The sequence below is a fragment of the Dendropsophus ebraccatus genome, chromosome 10, assembly GCF_027789765.1.
Source record: "Dendropsophus ebraccatus isolate aDenEbr1 chromosome 10, aDenEbr1.pat, whole genome shotgun sequence".
NCBI lineage: Eukaryota > Metazoa > Chordata > Amphibia > Anura > Hylidae > Dendropsophus > Dendropsophus ebraccatus.
Genome location: NC_091463.1, coordinates 80,200,784 through 80,224,852, shown reverse-complemented (window position 1 = coordinate 80,224,852; position 24,069 = coordinate 80,200,784). Strand labels below are relative to the sequence as shown.

Genomic DNA, 24,069 nt, shown 5'->3' with positions numbered 1-24,069 from the left:
GTTTTTTTCAGGACTCCGGGCCTATCCTTAGATGGGTGGGGTTCAACTTCCAGCACCTTGCCGATTAGCTGATTGAGCCATGGTGCTTGTGCAAGCACTGTAGCCTCTTAAAGGGGTACTCCGGACATTTTTTCCTTGCAAATTAACTAGTGTCAGAAAATTATATCAATTTGTAATTTACTTCTATTTAAAAATCTCAAGTGTTCCAGTCTGACACAGTACTCTCTGCTGCCCCCTCTGTCCATGTCAGGAACTGTCCAGAGCAGGAGAGGTTTTCTATGGGGATTTGCTACTGCTCTGTACAGTTCCTGACACAGACAGAGGTGGCAGCAGAGAGCACTGTGTCAGACTGGAAAGAATATACCACGTCCTGCAGGGCATACAGCAGACAATAAGTACTAAAAGACAGGAGATTTTCAATTAGAAGTAAATTACAAATCTATATAACTTTCTGAAGCCAGTTGATTTAAAAGAATTTTATTTTCACCGGAGTACCCCTTTAATTCCTTTCGAGACACAGCTCCATACATTTGGTAGTGGCTGTAACTGGTATTACAGCTCTTCCCACTAAAGTGATTTGCAAGGTTGCTAAGAGTTGGGAACCTAATAATCTGATATTGATATTATTATTATTATTACTACTACTACTAATAATAATATAACATAGTATGATTTTATTATATGTGTTGTCTTTGGAGCAGAAGACGGCTCTCTGACGCTAACCTCTTCCCATTTCACATCTCACAGAGTCTCCATGTGCAGCTCTGAGATATGGAGGGGGCGAGTACAATGAAAATGTTTCACTGCTGGGCAACAAAATGCTCTAGCCATCTTCTCCTCCTGAATGACCCCTTTAAAATGGTTTTACCATCATAAACACTTTTACCATATCCATAGGATAAATGTTGGGACCCTGAGTAGGACTCTGGCAGTAGTTTTATTCTTCCCTATCTAAGGGTAGCATAAACTAGTGACAGAGAAGCTGAACAGAATGATGTATCGCTTACATTGTTCTGGGCAGCTGATCCAGAGATATCCTCCTGAATAACATGGACAATAAGTAGTCCTCTCCATTATGTGCATGAGCCCAGTAATCCCAAATATTCATGAGAAGCAGAAAACTATGCCCACCAGCTGCGGATTGGCAGTTAACTATCCATGCTATGTATAGGCAGTCACCTGTCAATCAGCAGCTGGAGGGCAGGGGGAGGGGTGCGTCAAGAATCCTATTCTCCTGCATATTAGGAGAACGGCTGAACAAAATGATGTAAGAAATACACCGATCTGTTCAGCTTTTCTGTCACTAGTTTTGTTGCTCTCATTTGAGGCGGCATAAACAGACAGATTGCCTTAAATAAACATAATTCTGACCCCTGTGGTACCCCACTAGGATCTGTGACCCATCCTATACTGACCCATGTGGGACATGACTCGTGACATTTCCCAATCTGAGCGCTTTCCATCAATAATCACCTATCTCTGGTCCAGTTGCTAGTGCAGTTAGTTAGCTATTGAATATAAATATATATATATATATATGTATTAGCTATGGGAATCTATATATGAATGATATCCGCGACTGTTCTGTTACCAATACTGCATCAGGGCCTGTGAGTATTAAAATCCGCCTCTGATCCTGTAGATGGTAGTTCTGCCGTCTCGACCATTACTCAGAACATCAATGGTTTCGGTTGATGTTCTTATGAGCTCCTGTCTTTAAACAGAACTAGAACCATCGTGAATTTAATGAGAGCGGAGAAGCCGGCTGTTCTGGGAATTAACAATAAGACAGTAAAGTGACAACACATTAGCATTTTAATTCCGCAGCAATGTTTGCCTCTGCAAACTCTCGGGGACATTTAATAATGTCGGGTGTGGAGCAAATCATTTAAAGAGGGTTTTTTTTATCTCATGTGTTTTTAAATTGCAGATAAAGAAGGGATATAAAAGAATAAAAAGGCATAGGCTGCAAATTTATCACTGAAGATTCTCCAAAAAAATATACAAATTTGCAGATGCAAATATTATTATTCAGCAATTAAAAATAGCGACAGCCCGGCATAGTCACCTAGATGTGAGCAAAGGATCGGGGCGCTCTGATGCAGACAGCTTATGCATACAAATACACAGGAGCCTTCACAGCTGCCTCTTCTGTTAGGTTTTATGTAACGCTTAAGGAGTCCATACACAGGAGGTTACAGGAGATTGAGACCGATTATAACATAAATGCTCAGATATTATGAAAAGGAAATTTGCTTAAAATTTCCAACAAATAAAAAATCTTTAATTTAGGAAATTTTTTGGTCTATAAAATATCTAAATAGGAAGGAATGTTCTCAGTCAAAATGATATCAGAATGCTCCTAGCATACCTCCAGAATGATATCAGAATGCTCCTAGCATACCTCCAGAATGATATCAGAATGCTTCTAGAATGATATCAGAATATGAGATGAGAGAACCGGGTTTGAGTCGATCCGAACCCGAACGTTCGGTATTTGATTAGCTGGGGCTGCTAAACTTGGATAAAGCTCTAAGGTTGTCTGGAAAACATGGATACAGCCAATGACTATATCCATGATTTCCACATAGCCTTAGGGCTTTATCCAACTTCAGCCGCCACCGTTAATCAAATGCCAAAAGTTCTGGTTTGGATGGACTCGAGCATGCTCCAGGTTCGCTCATCTCTATTCATAATGCTTTCAGAATTACATCAGAGTGCTCCTAGAATACTCCCAGAATATTCCTAGAATGATATCAGAATGCTCCTAAAATACTTCCAGAATGTTCCTAGAATAGAAATACCAGAATTAGAGATGAGCGAACCTGGAGCATGCTTGAGTCCATCCGAACCCGAATGTTCGGCATTTGATTAGCGGTGGCTGCTGAAGTTGGATAAAGCCCTAAGGCTATGTGGAAAACATGGATATAGTGATTGGCTGTAGCCATGTTTTCCAGACAACCTTAGAGCTTTATCCAAGTTCAGCAGCCCCCGCTAATCAAATACCGAACGTTCGGGTTCGGATGGACTTGAACCCGGACCCGGTTCGCTCATCTCTAATCAGAATGCTTCCAGAATGTTCCTAGAATGGTATCAGAATGCTTCCAGAATGTTCCTAGAATAATATCAGAATGCTCCTAGAATGTTCTTAGAATGATATCAGAATGCTTCCAGAATGTTCCTAGAATGGTATCAGAATGCTCCTAGAAAACTTCTAGAATGTTCTTAGAATGATATCAGAATGCTCCCAGAATGTTCCTAGAATGATCTCAGAATGTTATCAGAAGAATGTCAGAATGGTGGAGATTTTTTAAGCTGTCTTACAGTATAAATGTCCTTTATTGCCCATAGCAACCAATCAAGACCTTCAAATAATAATGAGCTCTGGTAAAATGAAAACAGTTTAGATCATTTAGATCATGGGTCTCCAAACTGCGGCCCTCCAGCTGTTGTGAAACTACAACTCCCATCATGCCTGGACAGCTAAAGCTTTGGATTTGGCTGTCCAGGCATGATGGGAAATGTAGTTTTGCAACAGCTGGAGGCCGCAGTTTGGAGACCCATGATTTAGATCATTCTTACTTTAGGAAATAATTCTCCCCCAGTGTTCCCAGATTAACTTTCCCATCATTACAAAGAAGCTACAAAGTTGCAGATAAAACCGGTCAGGGACTTGTTTACATCAGCCTTCTCAAAAGGGAAGGGGGGAGACAGAGCAAAAAGCTCACACACAGATTTGTGTGTCCTCAGCAGAATGCAGGAGCTTAGAACTGGGGAAAGGAGACTGAATACATAGTAACAAGTATGGAAAGAATTGTTAGTCTCACAATGGGCAGCAACGTACGAAAAATAATGCGGCTATTTGTGGAGGTGGCCATTTTGTAAATTACCTTATGTTTGGTTACTTTGCTTCCTCAACCTGTAGGTAGCAGCTGCACTTTATAGCCATTGAGATGTCCTACTACAATGCATATTTCCATTCTAACGCACACGGCTCTTTATATCGCAGCATTTTTCGCTGCTTTGTCATTGGTTTTCCACTTTGCCTTCTCCCTCTCTGATAAAACAATTCTTTTAATCTCGCCTTCACTAATTTTAGCTAATTCTCCAAATAGTTATTAAATAAAGGGAATGGTCGCTCACGGGGAGAAAATAAATCAATATTAAAATGAGCATTATCCTCCCTGAGAATTACCCTCTCGCGAGTGGCGATTTATATCTTCTTTCCCCTTCTCACTTTCTGTCAATCCATTAGGGGAATGAAACTGGATAGGAGTCATATACAGTAATCTGTTGGCGATAATTGTATTACAAGTGAAATGAGACTAATTTCGCCTTGATCCCTCTTAGCTTTAGGCTGTATTAAATGGATTATTGCCTTTCAAAGGGAAAGTGCATTTCAGTTCACTCTTATATGGCCAGGATAACGCCATTTCCAGCCAGAGATTAACTTGGCAACAAGGTTACTGGGGAGTCGTAATAAATTCACTGGGGATTAAGAAGGAAGCAGATGTGAAATACAATAGAACAATCCTGCAATGACCCTGCTTAATTCTCCTTAAATAGGATATCCAAGACATGAAAAACATGGCAACTTTCATCTAAAAACAGGGCCATACCTGTCCATGGGTTTCCCGCCCGTCCATTTTTCATCAATGATGAACAGGAACATGGAAGACGTCATTACCATCTACAGCAGGGGTACTCAACAACTTTTAGTGAAGGTCCACTTACCGAGGTCTATTGTCAGGTGAAGGTCCGAGCTGAACATTATTAGTAAATGTGTTGAGCTCCCCCAGTAGTATATAGCCCCCTGTACGCTCCCCCCATAGTATATTGTCTCCCTGTGCGCTCCCCCAGTAGTATATAGTCCCCCCTGTGCGTTCCTCCAGTAGTATATAGCCCCCTGTGCGCTTCCCAGTAGTATATAGCCCCCCTGTGCACTCCCCAGTAGTATGTAGTCCCCCTGTGCGCTCCCCAAGTAGTATATAGCCCCCCTGTTGCTCCCCCAGTAGTATATAGTCATCATTACGAGAGCTCATAGTTACTGTGCTCATAGTTACAGTGCCGATTTATTCCCAAGCAGCGTTTGGGCATGAAGCACTGGGGGCTCCATTGATTCCAGAGAATCAATGGAGCCGCGTCTCAAAGGGCAGGGCAGACCATCACTAGGCTTGATCGAACATCACAAAAAGCTAGGTTCAATCAAACGCGAACCTAGCTGGACCTTTCGCATTTGGTTGCTGAAGCCTTCACGGTCTGTGCGGAAGGAGGAGACAGCCTGGGAACCGCCTGGAATTCCTGGATACAGACTATTACCTAGGCTGAATTCTGGAATTCCAGGCAGTCCCCGGGCACTCTCCTCCTTCAGCAGGGACCGTGAGGACAGCAATTAAATGCGGAAGGTCCGGCTAGGTTCGATCAAGCCTAATCACCACCCACCCCCAGTGCTTCATCCTCAGAAATAAACCAGCACCGTGCACGGGAACCGGGCAGCGGTTCAAAAAAAGGACCACGATGTACTTAGTGGTACACTGTAAAGGACATTTGTGGAAAGTTTACTGATCACAGTCACAAGGAGGGCAGGAGACTTGGTTCAATGGTCATTACAGGTGAGCGCACCGGGAACATGCTCAGGTTTGTCCAAACCCAAGTGTGTGGCGTTTGATTACTGGTGGCTGAAGAAGTTGGATGCAGCCCTAAGGCAACCTTGAAAACATGGTTATAGCCATAGGTTACAGGCCATATCCATGTTTTCTAGGACTCCCTAGGGCGGCATCCAACTTCTTCAGCCACCAGTATTCAAAGGCTGCAAGCTGATGTTTAGACGAACCCAGGTCCTCTCATCACTAATGGTCATGTCTGACCTTAATTGTGCAACTTTTATAAATTTCCCCCAACATGCCCGATTCTTTGTTTTGGTGGGAGATAGTAAACTGCTGTCTCCCCACTGCAATAAGCATGTACACTCAGTCAAGCTAAGCATGCACCTTTACAGTGAATTCGGGGGTATGATGGTTCCTTCTATGTATGACTAGAGATGAGTGTAATTTGAGCATACTTGAATCCATCCGAACCCTGAGGTCTTGGCATTAGATAACCGGTGGCTGAAGAAGTTGAATGCAGCACTGGGGAGTTCTGGGAAACATGGATACAGGAGTGGTGTAATCCTTCCATTGGTCTCTGCTGCCACCTCTGTCCGTGAGAGGAACTGTCCAGAGCAGCAGCAAATCCCCATAGAAAACCTCTCCTGCTCTGGGCAGTTCCTGTCATGTACAGAGGTGGCAGCAAAGAGCGCTGTGTCAGACTGGAGAGAATACACTACTTCCTGCAGGACATACAGCAGCTGATAAGAACTGGAAGATTTCTTCTTTTATTTTTAAATAAAAGTAATTTACAAATCTCTATAACTTTCCGGCATCAGATGATTCAAACATATTTTTTTGTTATCTAGAGTACCCTTTTATTAGGAGGCTGTACACGACCCCGTCAGTGATATTACACACCTATAGCCATCCTAATGTTCTCCTCTATTGATTGGCTCCATCTCCAAAGTATATAGGTCGTAAATCCCTCGAAGTACCATTACTTATTTGCTCTGTATATGGAGGCCATAACAGTCAGAGATAATTGTCTTCTATAAATGTTCCTCCAAGGAAATACTCAGAAGACTACAACAGTCTCTAAGAAGAGGCGCTGCCCTGGTTTTCCTCTACAGTCAGGATGTATATATATATATATATATATATATATACACACACATATATATATATATATATATATATATATATATATATATATTCTGCCCACTGCTCTTACCAGTTGTGTCACCCTGCCTATCTAGTATCCCGCAGCACAACATATATACTGCTCTTTTTAATAAAGTCCATCTCGAAATACAGCTCCTAAATCAGTTTCTTTTTTCTGTATGTTTTATTTTTTTTTTTTTTTACTTTGCTGTGGTAAAAACAGCGCGAAGATACACAAAAATCATGCTGAATGTATAGCAAGTAGTTTCTCAGTTCTCATATTGATCATGACAGAAGAAAAAAAAAAACACCTCGCTTCCAGGCAGAACCTCACTAAAGAAATAACATGTTCTTTTAAAGGTGGAAAAAAGCCACATGAAAAATGCTCAGTTTTCACGATGCTCCCAATAAAATCAATGAGAGCTAAAACAGCATGGTTTTTGAGGAAAAAAAGCCCTGGGTTTTCACCTCAACAAACACACTGATTTTGTCCATGTGAACGTGGCCTTAGGCTCCGTGGCCTTATGTGACTGCTCCCCCTGAATCCCCTTAATCGAGCGCGGCTCTTATAAATATGTAAATCTCCAATATTTTTTACTATCTAATGCTTTTTCTATAAAAAGCCTGAACGTTCTGGTTCCAGCTGCAGGCCAATTTCCAGCACGCTGCTTCCTCTCTTTCCTATGTAATTAACACATCCAGTATTGCTTTATGGCACCGACTGACCAGAATAGTCACAATGTATGTTCCAGCTCATAGAGAGGAGGATGCACGGTGGGGCCCTGGAAATCAGCCGCCAGCTGCCGCCACGGCCGCTTTGTCTACAAGAAAGAGAGGACTGCGGCTGGGGCAAATACATTGCAGAAATACATTTTTATATTACCTTTGTTAGCTTTTCTTGGTTTATCTTTTGACAAAAAAATAGTGGTCTATTATACTTTACAGTGTAAGGCCATGTTCACATGGCGTGAGACACCGGCCGGAGTTGCTCGCTTCATAGTGTGCACTGACAGAGCTTTCTGCGGCCGCTATTCAATGAATAGCGGCCGTAAAAAACTGACATGTCAGTTGTTTGCGGTGCCGCTAGGGATCCCGGCTGGAGCGTATACTATGTGTATACGCTCCGGCTGGGAACCCATAGACAGCAAGCCAACGTATTGTTTCGTATTAACCATGCCCGTTGTTGCAATCAGCAACAACGGCCGTAGAAATACGAAAAAATACGTTGTGTGAACATAGCCTAAAGAAGTAATTCTTTAATGCTTGTTTTATTAAGTTGAAATCTGTATAAGGCTAGTCTAGAAAAGACTTGACCTAAGCTGCGCCACACCCCTCTAGATGGTGCTGCACAGAGCAATGGACACAGCCTACCACTGTCCAAACAAAGAAACTAAAATAATGCTGACAAGATATATACACAATGCATATATAAAATCACAGCTGCTCTGGCGCAACTCACCCTCTACTAGAGGTCAGGATCATATAGAACCAGATAAAGTCCCCACATGCATTCAAGTCCTCAGTAGGTGTTGATGGCAGATCGTACTAAAAAAGGAGGAAAGCTATACCAGGAGTTTGAGTTGTCCTTCACAACCAGGAACTAATATATTGTCAGCTTCAGTGTAAGCCTGTCTTAGGGCGGAAGTAAGTGGTGCACGTTGCCGGCCGGAGCGTGCCCACAGTTTTTACTCCGCACCATTACTGCAGATCGGGAGATGGTTCTTTGATACTTCAGTGCAATCACACTACGCCGCCTGGACCAGACCGCACTACAGACTATATATGTCCACACTGCGGACCATCACGTCTTGCCCCGCATGTCTATGATGTCAACTCTGTATACCCAGGTAGGACATTAGTTTTCTTACGCTGGTCAGGGTTTTATATCGAGATACATTAGTGAGCATTGATTGATGGATTAGTGCGTTGACTATAGCTCTGTTATAAGTGATTGTACTATCTCAGCAAGATATCTATAGCTTTCCTCCTTTTTTAGTACGATCTACCATCGACACCTACTGAGGACTTGAATGCATGTGGGGACTTTATCTGGTTCTATATGATCCTGACCTCTAGTAGAGGGTGAGTTGCGCCAGAGCAGCTGTGATTTTATATATGCACTGTGTATATATCTTGTCAGCATTATTTTAGTTGTTTTATTAAGTGTCATACCAAACAGGTACAAAGGGAGGATGCGTTTTGGCGTCACCAGGTACTCACCAGGGGTACCGGGAAGAGCCTGATACCATCAGAAAATGACAATCTAGGCCTGGGAGACAGCAGGCTGGTATTATTAGTCTGGCAACTGCTAAAATAAATGGCCCTTGCCACCCTGACCCCATAAATTTTTTTTATTTATTCAACTAATGCATGGGTTCTCCTCTATTTTCCATACCCAGCCAGATACAAAACCAAGCAGCAGCAGCCTGACACTATCAGGGTGGGAAGGGCCATTTATTTGGGCCATTGCCAGCCAAATAATACCAGCCTGCTGCCACCCAGTTCCGGATTGTTATTTACTGACGCTCCAGGCCTGACTGTATCTGACTCTCCTGGTGGTGGTAGGGGGTTAGTGTTCTACTGGGCTACTGCTAAGCATCTCCTTAGTAATGGACCCCATCTATTTGACGGCTTCCACTACTAAGCTAAAAATAGGTAATAAAAAAGCATAACAACTTTAAAAAGATCTTTATTGAAATAAAACACCCCAGAGAACCCTTTTATTATATAAACAAATTAATAGTTTTCTTCCCAAAGTTGTAATCTATTTCCCAAAGTAGTCTGGCCTTTAAAGGGGTACTCCAGCGGGGGGCTATTTTGGGATCTGGCCGGGGAGGAGGTGGCTGAGAGAAAAGACTTCTACTCACCTCCCGGATCCAGCTGGATCCGGGAGGTGAGTGGACGTCTTTTCTCTCAGCCACCTCCTCCCCGGCCAGATCCCAAAATAGCCCCCCGCTGGAGCACCCCTTTAATTTACTGTGTTGAGTAAAAATAAAGAAATAAAGAAAGAAAGAAAGTCTTACTGAGTAGCAAGCAGTAGTATGCTGTCACTATTAGGGGGCTTTAGCAAAGGCCCTTGATCCCCCCCCCCCCGCCTCTGCTGAGACCCCCTAATAATGATGCTGCATGATTTGCTCCCCAAAGGGGCCGCTGAGGCTCTGTCGCCCAAGGGTCCACAAAAACCCAGAGCCGGTCCTGATTTGGATTCACGCTGGGTCTCTGACAACACTCTCAGAAATCACTACAGGGATCATCATTACATCCCGGCAGTTATGTAGCATCAGGCATTGGGCCTGTCAGTTCACATCATCTTTCCAGTTTACTAGTAATATAATGTTTTTTACATTTTTATTGTTCAGTAAAATACCTTTATTCACGCTCTTTGGCCAAGGCTCCTTTAGGGTATGTTTTCGCACATAGATTTCCTGCTGATCTTTGAGAGATCTGCTGCAGAGCTGCTGCAGAAAATATGTGTATGAACATGCCCATAGGGGTACTGATTATTTCACTATGGGGTACTAGAGTCACACACCGATTTTTGGGCTGTTTTCCACCTGGCAATATTTTTACTACTGAAATCCATCAAACACAATAGTAAAATCACCATAAAATTAAAGGGCTTGTCATTTCCTCGCCATAAAATAAGGCATAACAAGCTAATTTCTGGGGGTCCGAATGCCGGACCCCAATGATCCTGAGCATGTGGACGCAATCTCCCTGCATTGAATGGAACACTCAGCACGCCTATGTGACCACAATGGCTGGTGCTCCATTCATTCTCAAGGGAGCCACCGAATGTGGTGCAGTATTAGGCTATGTTCACACACTGTAAGAAGCCTGGTCACAAAACGGCCGGTCTCTAAAAAGATCATCCCGGCCGGTACTGCAGTACCGGCCGGATGATCTTTAGCGACGCTGAGTACTGATGTGGGCGCATCCGTGTGCGCCCGGATCAGAACTCCCCACTGTACACATTGGAGCGAGCGGCCGGAGCTGCACGCTCCATAGTGTGCACTGACAGGGTTTTCTGCGTCCACTATTCTTTGAATACTAATACTAATTACTGCTGTTGCAACAACGGCCGTGGTTACTGCGAACTTACGTTGCCTTAGGCCTTGTTCACACAATGTAAGTTCCGTACTAATCACGGCCGTTGTTGCAACGGCCATCATTGGTGCGGAACCTACGTTGTGCTGCAGGCAAAGGGAATGCCAAGGGGATCCTTAGCGGCGCCGTAGAAAACTGACGTCAGCTTTCTGCGGCTGCTATTCAGTGAATAGCGGCCGCAGAAAACCCTGTCAGTTCACACAATGGAGCGAGCGGCTCCGGCTGCACACTCCATTGTGTGCAGTGGGGAGTTCTGATGCGGGCGCACGCTGATGCTCAGAACTCAGTGGCCCTAAATGCTCTTTCTGAGACCGGGCGTTCCGTGACCCGGCCGGGTCAAGGAACGACCGGTCTCATACTACGGGTGACCATAGCCTTAAGCAGTATGCAGTATAAAAAAAAAACAACACCACAATTTTACAGCTGCATTATGGGTAAAAAAAAGCCCAAAAGCTAAAATAAAACCTGCACAAAATTTCAAAAAAGAAAAAAAAAAGTCATGAAAACCAATGGAAGGATCCAATAAAAGTAAATATCAATCTGTTTCTGGAAGAAGCCATGATGCTAATGGAAACAGAGTCTTACGGGTGTTAAAATGCATTAGTCATGTTATATAATAATTTATAGACACGTCTCTTCACACATCCGCTGTATGTAAAACACACTCGTATTTACACCCTCAATCCCTCACAGGCACATTACGTGAATCTATGACACGTTTACAGATTACCTGGCGAGCTATCACCGCTCCCCATCGGCTGGAGGTCAATTTGTTTAAATAAGGCACCATATTCGGGATAAAACTCATTAAAACTCAGAACAACAGCAGAAATATGGAGCCATCACAGGAGTGTTTTTCGCTTTATTCAATAAGTGCAAAAAATCTATATCTGCGGTGAATTCATTGTAGGAATAAAGAGAGGATTTATGAATTTGGTGTTTGAAAGGACTATTATATTGCTTGGAATTAGGAGTCGGTGTATTTGAGGGATAATTCAGAGCTCCCGAGCTGGGGAACTTGAATGTCTCAATTAGTTGAATGCTGTGAGATGGAAAATAACGTTACTGAACACACGGTTGTTTTTCTTTTCCATTTTCTCTTGTTTATTAAAAAAAAGGGGGGGGGGGGGGGGGCTTATAGCGTTCTAAATATACGCGGTGCAATAACATTCACCTATTTGTGTAGATCACTCAGCAATATTCCCTTTGTTTCAATTATTATTATTGTTATTATCATTATTAATATTATTATTCTTATCATCATTATTAATAATATTATTATTATTAATAATAACAAAAGCAACAACAACATATCTTATCACAACAACAACATATCTTATAACAGCAACAGCAACAACAACATATCTTATCACAACAACAATTCCTATAACGACAACAGCAACAACAACAACATATCTTATCGCAACAACAACAACAACATATCTTATCACAACAACAACATATCTTATCACATTTTAAGGCTTGGAAAACTGGACAATTATTGAGGGCCCCAATCGGTTAATTCTGATAGACCATTAGCCAATCTTAAATTAATTTTTTTTTACTAAATTACAGGAAAAGCCGTAGAAATAAAAAAAATGGTGAGCATCATTAACCTCTGGTTCCTTTTACTGTTAGGTTGACCATATACATTAGGTAGTTTCTTAGATTTCTTTTTTTCTGCTTTCTTCCAAAAACAGTGCCACACCTGTCCTTAGGTTATGTGTGGTACTGCAACCTGGCCCCATTCACTGGAATGGAACCAAGCTGAGAAACCACACACAAATGGAGGACAAGTGTGCCGATTTTTCTAGAAGCAGCTATATTTTATTTCTAATTTTGGGTAACCCCTTTAAGGCGTCGTCCGTACATCATTTTTTTGGGGGGCCTGTAAATCAGGATGATGATTTACATGCAGAAAAAGAACTCAATGATTTTTATGGGAAGGTCCACACATCTGTTTTGAGATCCATGTGTGGCCACCGATCTATACCGCAAAAGTAGGCACTTTGGCCCGTTTTGCGGTCCAGGCTTCATAGCCCTCAGGTGAAAAGCCTGTGATCATGGACCATGCATTACAGCAGGGATGGGGAACCTTCGGCCCTCCAGCCGTTGCAAAACTACAATTTCCATCATGCCTGGGCAGCAGAAGCTAAAGCTTCGGCTGCCCAGGCATGATGGAAATTGTAGTTTTGCAACAGCTGGAGGGCCGAAGGTTCCCAATCTCTGCATTACAGGCTCGTACACAGCTGTATGGACAAGGTCTTACACAGGGGCGTAACTAGAAATGGCTGGGCCCCATAGCAAACTTTTGATTGGGGCCCCCCCGCCCCCCCCCCTCTTGATCTACCACTATGCCATCAACACACTCAGCTCTACACAGGTCCTGTACACCATATAAATTACAGTACAGTTACATCAGGTGACTTACAGGAGACGTCTTCTCTGATCGGAGTTCTTCCCTTTTCATTTTCTTTTCCATCTGCCCTGGGCCGTTATGAGAACTTCTCCGGGCCACGAATCCACAGAATCTGCCAGACAGACATATTAGGCTCCACACTCTGTCACCATCCTCATCTCTAACAACTGCACATCTGTATTGGCCCCTTTACACCCACATTTAGTGGGCAGGCTGACTCTATGTGATCCCATTTTAGTATATGGCCCTCCTCTCTGTCGCCCCTCCTTATAGATAGCTTCCTTATGTTGCCCCCCTCCGCTGTCCCCCTTATAGATGCCCCCCCATGTTGTCTCCTTATAGATGGTCCCCTATGTTGCCCCCCCTATAGATGGCCCCCTCTTCCCTTATATTCTCCCCTTATAGATGGCCCCCTTTCCCCCTTTATTGTCCTCTTATAGATGTTCCCCTCTCCCCCAATGTTGTACGTTTATATCCCCCTCTCCCCCTATGTTGTCCCCCTCTCACCCTATGTTCTCCCCTTATAGATGGCCTGCTCTCCCCCTATGGTGTCCCCCCCTTATAGATGGCCCTTTCCCCCCCCTTCCTTATAGATGCCCCCCTCCCCCCCCCCTTCCTTACAGATGTCCCCCTCCCCCCCTTCCTTATAGATGGTCTCTCTCTCTCCCCCCCTCCCTTATAGATGCCCCCCTCTCCCCCCCTTCCTTATAGATGCCCCCCTCTCCCCCCCTTCCTTATAGATGCCCCCCTCTCCCCCCTTCCTTATAGATGCCCCCTTCTCCTCTCCCCCCTTCCTTATAGATGCCCCCTTCTCTTCTCCCCCCTTCCTTATAGATGCCCCCTTCTCTTCTCCCCCCTTCCTTATAGATGCCCCTCCTCTTCTCCCCCCTTCCTTATAGATGCCCCCTCCTCTTCTCCCCCCTTCCTTATAGATGCCCCCTCCTCTTCTCCCCCCCTTCCTTATAGATGCCCCCTTCTCTTCTCCCCCCCCCTTCCTTATAGATGCCCCCTTCTCTCCTCCCCCCTTCCTTATAGATGCCCATGCCCCCTTCTCTTCTCCCCTCCCCCTTCCTTATAGATGCCCCCTCCTCTTCTCCCCCCCTTCCTTATAGATGCCCCCTTCTCCCCCCCCCTTATAGATGCCCCCTTCTCTTCTCCCCCCTTCCTTATAGATGCCCCCTCCTCTTCTCCCCCCCTTCCTTATAGATGCCCCCTCCTCTTCTCCCCCCCTTCCTTATAGATGCCCCCTTCTCTCCTCCCCCCTTCCTTATAGATGCCCCCTTCTCTCCTCCCCCCTTCCTTATAGATGCCCCCTTCTCCCCCCTTCCATATAGATGCCCCCTCCTCTTCTCCCCCCTTCCTTATAGATGCCCCCTCCTCTTCTCCCCCCCTTCCTTATAGATGCCCATGCCCCCTTCTCTTCTCCCCTCCCCCCTTCCTTATAGATGCCCCCTCCTCTTCTCCCCCCCCTTCCTTATAGATGCCCCCTTCTCTCCTCCCCCCTTCCTTATAGATGCCCCCTTCTCCCCCCCCTTCTCTTCTCCCCCCTTCCTTATAGATGCCCCCTCCTCTTCTCCCCCCCTTCCTTATAGATGCCCATGCCCCCTTCTCTTCTCCCCTCCCCCCTTCCTTATAGATGCCCCCTCCTCTTCTCCCCCCCCTTCCTTATAGATGCCCCCTTCTCTCCTCCCCCCTTCCTTATAGATGCCCCCTTCTCTACTCCCCCCTTCCTTATAGATGCCCCCTCTCCCCCCTTCCTTATAGATGCCCCCTTCTCCCCCCCCCCTTATAGATGCCCCCTTCTCCCCCCCCCTTATAGATGCCCCCTTCTCTTCTCCCCTCCCCCCTTCCTTATAGATGCCCCCTCCTCTTCTCCCCCCCCCCTTCCTTATAGATGCCCCCTTCTCCCCCCCCCTTATAGATGCCCCCTTCTCTTCTCCCCCCTTCCTTATAGATGCCCCCTCCTCTTCTCCCCCCCCTTCCTTATAAATGCCCATGCCCCCTTCTCTTCTCCCCTCCCCCCTTCCTTATAGATGCCCCCTTCTCTCCTCCCCCCTTCCTTATAGATGCCCCCTTCCTTATAGATGCCCCCTTCCTTATAGATGCCCTTCTCCCCCACCTTATAGATGCCCCCTTCTCCCCCCCCTTATAGATGCCCCCTCCTCTTCTCCCCACCCCTTCCTTATAGATGCCCCCTTCTCTTCTCCCTTCCCCCCTTCCTTATAGATGCCCCCTCCTCTTCTCCCCCCTTCCTTATAGATGCCCCCTTCTCTCCTCCCCCCTTCCTTATAGATGCCCCCTTCTCCCCCCCCTTATAGATGCCCCCTTCTCCCCCCCCCCCCTTATAGATGCCCCCTTCTCCCCCCCCCCTATAGATGCCCCTTCCCCCCCCCCCCATTATAGATGCCCCTTTCCCCCCCCCCCCCCTGAGAAAAGCAAGTTTAAAAAAAAGAAAAAAACTCACCTAACAACACGCTCCCCCGTCGAGCCTTCTTCCTGTCACCCCCTGTCTGATACGCGGCTGCCGTCTGATGCCACGTCCTAGCCCCGGCAGCGCGCGTATCATAGAGTTCTGTGTGGGCCTGTAGCCGCGACTTCCGGCACACGTCTCTGTGCCGGAAGTCGGGGCCGCAGCACAAGCCCACACAGAACTCTATGATACGCGCGCTGCCGGGGCTAGGACGCGTCATCAGACGGCAGCCGCGTATCAGACAGGGGGTGACAGGAGCGCTGTGGACCGGTCCCGTGCTCCTCCTGGCCCAGTGACTCCTTTTCCCTATGGTTGGGGAAAGGAGTCTCCGGGTCGGGAGGAGCACGGGACCGGCCCCCGGCTACAGCACCCGGGAGGCATGCTCAGCCGCCGGGTGCTGCAGGATATGTCAGCTCCAGGGGCCCGCGTCACGGGCCCCTGATGCGGCGGGGCCCCGTAGCAGCCGCTACCGCTGCTACGGCGGTAGTTCCGCCAGTGGTCTTACAGCTATAAGAGGTCACAGAGTAATGCAGGCAAATCCTGAGAGATGACTTTGTCAGTTTATCAGGTTTTTTACTGAGTTTGCAGTGTTTTATGGCAAGTATTATGCAGTGTGTATAGCGGACCCAGTTCAGAGTCTGTCAAAGTGTTATCTTCTGATGCTTCTCCTCGCTCTCATGCTCAAGTGTCATCACTTTCATGCTGCCGGAACTATTCATCAGGAAGGGCCCTTGTGGCCTCTCCCCACCCCACCAGCCTTGATTGATACATCTTGTTCTATACTCAAATTAGAAGAAATCTATTGATCAAGGCTGGTGAATCGGGGATCGCCACAATGACGTGCGGTTTGGGCAGCATGAAAGTGGTGCCAGGTTTCTTTTAAAGGGGAACTATCAGAATCTAACCTGCTGATATGTCCTTACTGCACAGGAGACGCTGAGGAGGAAGGTATGTCTGTTACCTTCCTCCTCGGTGCTGTTCCGACGCAGTCAGTCATGTGCTCCACGGTCCAGTGAGACCATTAGGAGCATTGGGGCACCTGTTAGGAGCCCTGCCCACCCCCCACCAGCCTGCTCCATTATCATTAGAAAGGGGCGGATCTGCGATATGGGGACAGGCAGTGCTCCTAAGGCTGGGTTCACACTGCGTTTTTGCAATCCGCTTTTTTCATCCGTTTTTTGCAAAAAAAGGATGAAAAAAAGGATGCATTTGTGTGCATCCGTTTTGATCTGTTTTTCCATTAACTTCCATTGTAAAAAAAAAAAAGGATCAAAAGGCATCGTTTTTTTTGACGGACACAAAAACGTAGCTGACACTATTTTTGTGTCCGTCAAAAAAAACCCAATCAGATTCCACCTTTCATTTTCCAAAGAGTCTGTGAGGAATGAAAGGTGGAATCTGATTGGTTGCTAGGGGCAACTGAGCCAGTTTCACTTTACACCATGTTTAAAAAATCTCCCCCCATATACTTATTATATTCATATGCGGCTTGTGGTCACTGATATATATTGCTGCCATCCAGCGACATGAAACACGGACTAAACAAATGTATATGAAAGAACCATTAACTATGGCTTGAAGGGTTGCCGGCTAATATACTATATCATATCCAAACCCTGACACTCGAAAACACCTCTGAGTCTGCAGCAAGCCCTTTCGGTGACCGCCCCTCACTACTAGGTGCTGTGCCGAATACATCCATTACTTCTGCTAAGCATTTGCCGAGCACAGATCCGCATGCACATCTATTTCTCTACTAATGCTGCTAGCTGACAAGCTACTATCACTTCCTGGCACCAAGATATAGATGGAATTAACAAAGTCGGCTTCCAACAATATCAGAGGAGCTTGGAACGGGGCCACTCCAACAGATCGTCATCCATCTGGAGCCCCTGGATCTATAGTACCCACGCCTGGCCCCTCTTTTTATTGTTTAGACCCATTATTTCATTTTGTACTTATGTCTACTGCTTATAGGCAGGCGTTTTATATTATTATTACTCGAGTACATCAGAATCGTTGCTTGATTTTATTTTTATTGGGAAATTCCTTACAGCATCGACATCATTCATTTTTTATCTCGCTTTACAAAAACAGAAGTTTAAAGGGAGCTACAGCTGAGCGTTGAATAGAAGCTGAGCTGTAGTAACTCAGCATGGCCACTACACATTGTATGGCGCTGTCTGCTGCTTTGGGCTCTGTTTACTGCATATGGGGGCACTGTATCTCGGGTAAATAGCTGATCGGTGGGAGTGCTGGGTGTTGGATCCCTATTGATCAGATATTGATGACATCAATGAGAACCACCCTAAAGTTTTTATCTCAGCTAATATGTGCAGGTCCAGCTTCTCTATAACTAGGAGATCAACTGTGCTATAACTGAATGTATTTACTAAGTAGCATGTGACAATCATAGAGGGTTTATCTAAGCTTAGAAAAGCATTTAGCTTTCCTCTAGGAACAGCACCACTTTGGTATCCAGTTTGGGTGGTGTTTTAGCAGCTCAATTCCATTGAAATGAGTTGTAATACAACACACAACCTAAGGACAGGAGTGGTGCTGTTTTTGCAAGAAAATAGCTGTGTGTTTTTTCAAATCCTGGATATCTGGATTCCAGAAAAAAAAAACGACCTTTGGCCATTAGGTGTCTCACTTTTCAGCAATCTGCTCTTCATTGCCTGTTGTTAAGGGATATCTGTCTCTAGTAAGCTAGAGAGCAGGATGGAACACAGGCTTGGCATGGCTTAGTTACTGCTATATGGAAGAGAACGGAAGAGAGCCTGGGCTGTTTACCTGCAATCTATGAGCCTGTCCCAATCCTTCAGTAGATCCTCACTGTTGAGGGGGTAAATCAAGGCTTACCCCTCATCTTAGTACTTTAGAAATAACCAGCAATTCAAGGCTTAGATAAAAACATACTCCTGTGATTCCCTTGGACATTGCATCAGTGGGTTAAAACACGAGATACGTTTTGATCAGGATGGCCGACTAACCGACCAGGTCAAAAAGTGTCCCATTGGTGTTTCTTAACCTGCTGATGCCATGTCCAAGGCAACCTGTGCTGTGACTCTGGACACTGCATGAATATGGTGAGGATTACATTATAGTGCTTACTGTAACCTCTTCTCTTAATGTGCTGCTGCTGTTTCTTTCCTTTTTGCTCTAATAGCAAATAGCAACGCCAGTGTATCAGTAACCCTCTCCTCCCCTCATATGCCGTATAGTACAGTACTGTGTAAATCTTTTCCCGGTACACAGCAGCCGCCTTAGTGCAGTGCGCTTTCACCATCACTATGTCATGGCATAGCAGAGAGGAGTAGGTGTTATGTTATCCTGTGATTGGCCAGACAGATAAGTGAAAGGAAGTGTGAGTAGTGCTGGAAAACAGCCCGGCTGTGGTGCCACCTTGTGATATGTAGAGAATGAGAAATAGCTGTGCACCATGGAGGGGGCTGCCAGGGCCTCCACCAAACTTTGCCCATCACCACCATTAGTTGATCCCTGCATGTTCTTATATGAACCTGAAAACAGAAATACGTGCGATACTTCAGGCCAGAGCACAGCAGCACCACCACCTCTTCACTCTGAGCTCTGAGTACGACTCGGGACAGAATTACCTGTAAATGAGGATGTCATCTAATGAGCTGTTGTACTGAATCTGGTACATCCTTATTCCTGGGATGTGACTCTGGGGAGGCCACTGGATGAGTGCCGAGGATGAGGTCAACTCTGCAACCACAACCTTCCTATCATGCAAAGATTTTGTTTCGTTGGAAGGAATGCTAGACTTGGCTGGCGTCAGTATATCAGAGAGTCCAGTCTCCGTTTCCTTATCGTAGCTGGTGCTGTTAGCAAGATTAGGGAACTGGTTAACGATGAGCTCCACGTTTGCCGTGGTTTCTCCTGCCGCATTGGATGCAATGCAGGTAAAACTCCCGCGATCCGTAAACCGGGTGGTGAAAATATCCAAAGTCCCATTCTCATACGATATAGTCCTAGATGTATTAGAAACCAGTTTCCCATCGGGGAATATCCACCTTACGTAAGGATCGGGATCACCCACTGCTTTGCACTTTAAGGAGACGCTTTTACCCTCCATCACCTCCTGCCTGGCAGTTCGATGAATTATCATTGGAGGTTCACAAACAAACTCCTCTTCTTTGATAGACCAAAAATATTTGCCCATCAGCTCTGCGGGGGAGGCACAGGTTTCCAAGTCATCCTCTCGCGTAAGCCGTCTCAGCCACATCAGTTCACAGTTGCAATGTAAAGGATTCCCACCGAAGCTAAGCACCAATGAAGATAAGGGGGATCCTTTAGATTTGGCATACACAGGAATCCTAGAAAATAAGGGGTCAGGTGGGATCTTTTTGAGTTTGTTGGAGGTCATATCTAACCTGGCCAGTTTATGAAGGTTAGAGAAGATTCCCTCCGGGACATATTCAATGAGATTATGATCAAGACCAACCGTATTAACACTGGAAAGCCTCCCGATAGTCTCCCAAGGGATGTCTACCAGATTGTTGTAAGACAAATCTAAATCTTCCAAGGTGTCGATGAAGTCATCAAACGATCCCGGGGCGATGTAGTGGAGCTGATTGTTGCTCAATATCAAATGTCTAAGATTGATTAATCCTTTAAAATGGTCTTCGTTGATAAAAGTTAACCGGTTGCTGTCCAAGTGTAAGGCGTGGAGCCCTTTTAGGTCGTAAAATGCATAAGGCATGACTTGACTAATGGTGTTTCGGGAGAGTGTTAAGTGAATGAGGTCGGTCATGTTAGCAAAGTCTTTTTTTCTAAGGGTGGTTATGAAATTGTCCATGAGCCTGAGCTCTGCTGTCCTCCTGTCAATAGTGGGGGGTACAAATAGAAGGCCGGTCTTGGTACAAAGAATGGTGTAGGACGGAGAGACGTTCTGGCAGGAACATCTCTTGGGGCACATCATGGCCTTTACAGATGTGCTTATGATGAGCAGACAAATAGCCAGCCTTTCCATGGTCAGGTGAAGAACCTGCAAAGGAAACACAAAGCAAAGTTAAAAAATGTAACCATCTCGTCCATAGAGGATATTCATACAATGACTAACACCCCCCTCCCCCAAAAAAATATTTTAAAGAGGTTCTCTTGTGAAATTCTACAGGGGTTGTGATGGTAAGCAGTTTTGCAATATTCTTTAGTTTTTTTTAAGTGTCACTGTCACTTTGCAAAACTTTTGACATGTCATAGAGACAAATGTTTTGATCGGTCCGGGTCTAATTGTTCAGACCTTTACCGATCGGGAGATAGAGTCGGGGAAGACTGCACTAAGTGCGGTCCTCTCTCGGCTCTGTGTTTTCATGTGTTATAATGGAGTTCGACTGATCCCGTGAGAGGACCGCGCTTAGTGCGGTCTTCTTCCATCTCTATCTCCCGATCGGTATAGGTCTGAAAGCTCAGACCCGGACTGATCAAAATTTTTGACATGTCAAATGTTTTGCAAAGTAACAGTGATACTTTAAGTTTATATTAATGTTATACATGTGGCCATTAGGTGTCTCCCTTCACTGTGCATGTATACAGCTGCTGCGCGTCTACATTCAGTAGCAGAGAATCCTGGGGGTACTCGCATTGTATGGTCAGCTCTCCTGTCACAGCACCAAAACTTCTGAAACCACCCAGTGACATTCTACTGACTGAATTGTTACATAACAAAGAGCATTGTCTCTTGGTAAGCATGCCGAGTTGGTGTTATAATAAGCAAAAGTTAATAGTATAATTAGCCTAGTTAGCTTAGTTAATTGCCTTCCATTGATCTACAACCTGTATGAGGAATAGGTGTCCTTTCATTCGTGAGCGCACAAAGGACGGGGACTTCCTGTGTTTGGTCTTTTTATTTTTATACAGAGAAAAGACCAAATATCAGCCTAGAGGGAGCATGGAGCACAGTCTGGTGGTGAAAGCATAAAAAAAAGCGAGTATATGGCAAAACTGTTTGTGATCACAACCCCTGTTGATGTTTTGTAAACAAAAATTTTCGCGGCAGGTACACTTTAATTTGTACAGTAGGACCAGGACCAGCATTAGCTTCATTTGTGCCCTACATGGGGCTTTATAGGGTGTACAATACAGTGCCCAAATAATACAGTCATACAGTGCTGAAGGAACACTGGAACAATAAGACAAAGACAATAAGACCCCATTGTAAGATGAATGCCTGCGGAAGCTGCGGCTGACATCTCGCTATCTATCACTATTAGCAGAGAACCACAAGAGTCGCCATTTTACTATAACGCACAGGGACACCTTCATGTATAAGTGGACACCTTGGTGTATCTATCATGTATTATGTTTTATTACGGTCTCCAACATGGATGATTAATGGGTATTATTATAATATACTTATTTGCATTAAAATAGTCCTGCTCAACATGTATCTCATTAAGGGGAACACTAATAAAAAGCTATTTTTCATGATCAGACGTTTGTGAGATGAAACTACCTTATAGCTCATGTACAAGGCCAAAGTCCATCACATACACTGCTATAGGGAAAGGCGTCAGCTATGGGGTCTGAGGACCTTACTCCTGTGTGTATTCTGATTGTGATCATGTTTAAGATACTTCATCTTCATCATCTATGCTGTATTTATATGCATCACCTAGTATCTAGTAACTGGTTAGAATGGTTTGTCTTCTATACTCCACTTAGGGGCTATTAGGGCCGTAAAAGAGGGCCGAGGGCAGGACCGCCAACACTACTCTGCCAGCCAGGGTCCTATGACTAGGGTCAGGGCGAGTATCAGCCCGTTACCATCATGGCTAATATCCCTTATTTCCATACTTCTATTTTGACCATAATTAGATTGTCTTAATGAGACTCACTTCAAGTCAGTGCATGGTGGTATAATTTAGTAGTTACTCTATGGTGGTATTATTTAGTAGTCACTGTATGGTGGTATTATTTAGTAGTCAATGTATGGGTGTATTATTTAGTAGTCAGTGTATGGTGTTATTATTTAGTAGTCAGTGTATGGTGGTATTATTTAGTAGTCAGTGTATGGTGGTATTATTTAGTAGTCACTGTATGGTGGTATTATTTAGTAGTCACTGTATGGTGGTATTATTTAGTAGTCACTGTATGGGTGTATTATTTAGTAGTCACTGTATGGTGTTATTATTTAGTAGTCAGTGTATGGTGGTATTATTTAGTAGTCAGTGTATGGTGGTATTATTTAGTAGTCAGTGTATGGTGGTATTATTTAGTAGTCAGTGTATGGTGGTATTATTTAGTAGTCAGTGTATGGTGGTATTATTTAGTAGTCACTGTATGGTGGTATTATTTAGTAGTTACTGTATGGTGGTATTATTTAGTAGTCACTGTATGGTGGTATTATTTAGTAGTCAATGTATGGGGGTATTATTTAGTAGTCAATGTATGGGGTATTATTTAGTAGTCAATGTATGGGGGTATTATTTAGTAGTCAATGTATGGTGGTATTGTTTAGTAGTCAATGTATGGGGGTATTATTTAGTAGTCAATGTATGGGGGTATTATTTAGTAGTCAGTGTATGGTGGTATTGTTTAGTAGTCAATGTATGGGGGTATTATTTAGTAGTCAATGTATGGGGGTATTATTTAGTAGTTACTGTATGGTGGTATTATTTAGTAGTCACTGTATTGTGGTATTATTTAGTAGTCAGTGTATGGTGGTATTATTTAGTAGTCAATGTATGGTGGTATTATTTAGTAGTCAATGTATGGTAGTAGTATTTAGTAGTCAGTGTATGGTGGTATTATTTAGTTATCAATGTATGTTATATGATATTATTTATCAGTCACTGTATATAGTAGCCACTGTATGGTGGTATATAGTAGTCAATGTATGGTGGTATTACTTATTCACTTAATGGAGGTAAAATTTAATCATGAAATCACAGTATTTATCAGTCACTAAATAGTGGTATTATTTAGTCATTGGTAGTATTTTTGGGCATGATATGATGTTCTATACATCAATCAGTGTAAGTAAAATTTAGTCATATTACATTAATCAGCCAGTCAATATTGTGCATATACAGTATTGTTTGGCCCCTGTATAGCGGTATTATTTAGTCACAGAATGTCTTATACTATTATATGTAGATTAGCAGTTATGTCAGGATGATTATTTGGTTTTATAGCTAATTGGGGGTACATTTTCTATTATAAAGTTTACAAATATATTATATATATAATAAATATATTATAAACTTTTATATATATTATAAGTTATAATAGCTAGCAAATTGGCATTGGCACCTCTATTGTTTAAATGGTACCCTATTGTTGTCAGTGCCCAGTGCAGC

The 24,069-nt window shown here is 44.3% G+C and overlaps 1 protein-coding gene across 2 annotated transcripts in view; it reads right to left on the bottom strand.

Annotated features, from left to right (window-relative positions):
* The window catches only part of LOC138766159 (leucine-rich repeat and fibronectin type III domain-containing protein 1-like protein), a 328,536-nt gene that overhangs the window by 39,930 nt on the left and 264,537 nt on the right, over positions 1–24,069 (bottom strand). For both annotated transcript variants that reach the window (XM_069943537.1, XM_069943538.1), the window contains one exon: positions 19,363–20,756. In XM_069943537.1, coding sequence (XP_069799638.1) covers positions 19,363–20,741 — 1,379 coding nt within the window. In that variant the 5' untranslated portion in view covers positions 20,742–20,756. The remainder of the gene's footprint in view (positions 1–19,362; positions 20,757–24,069) is intronic.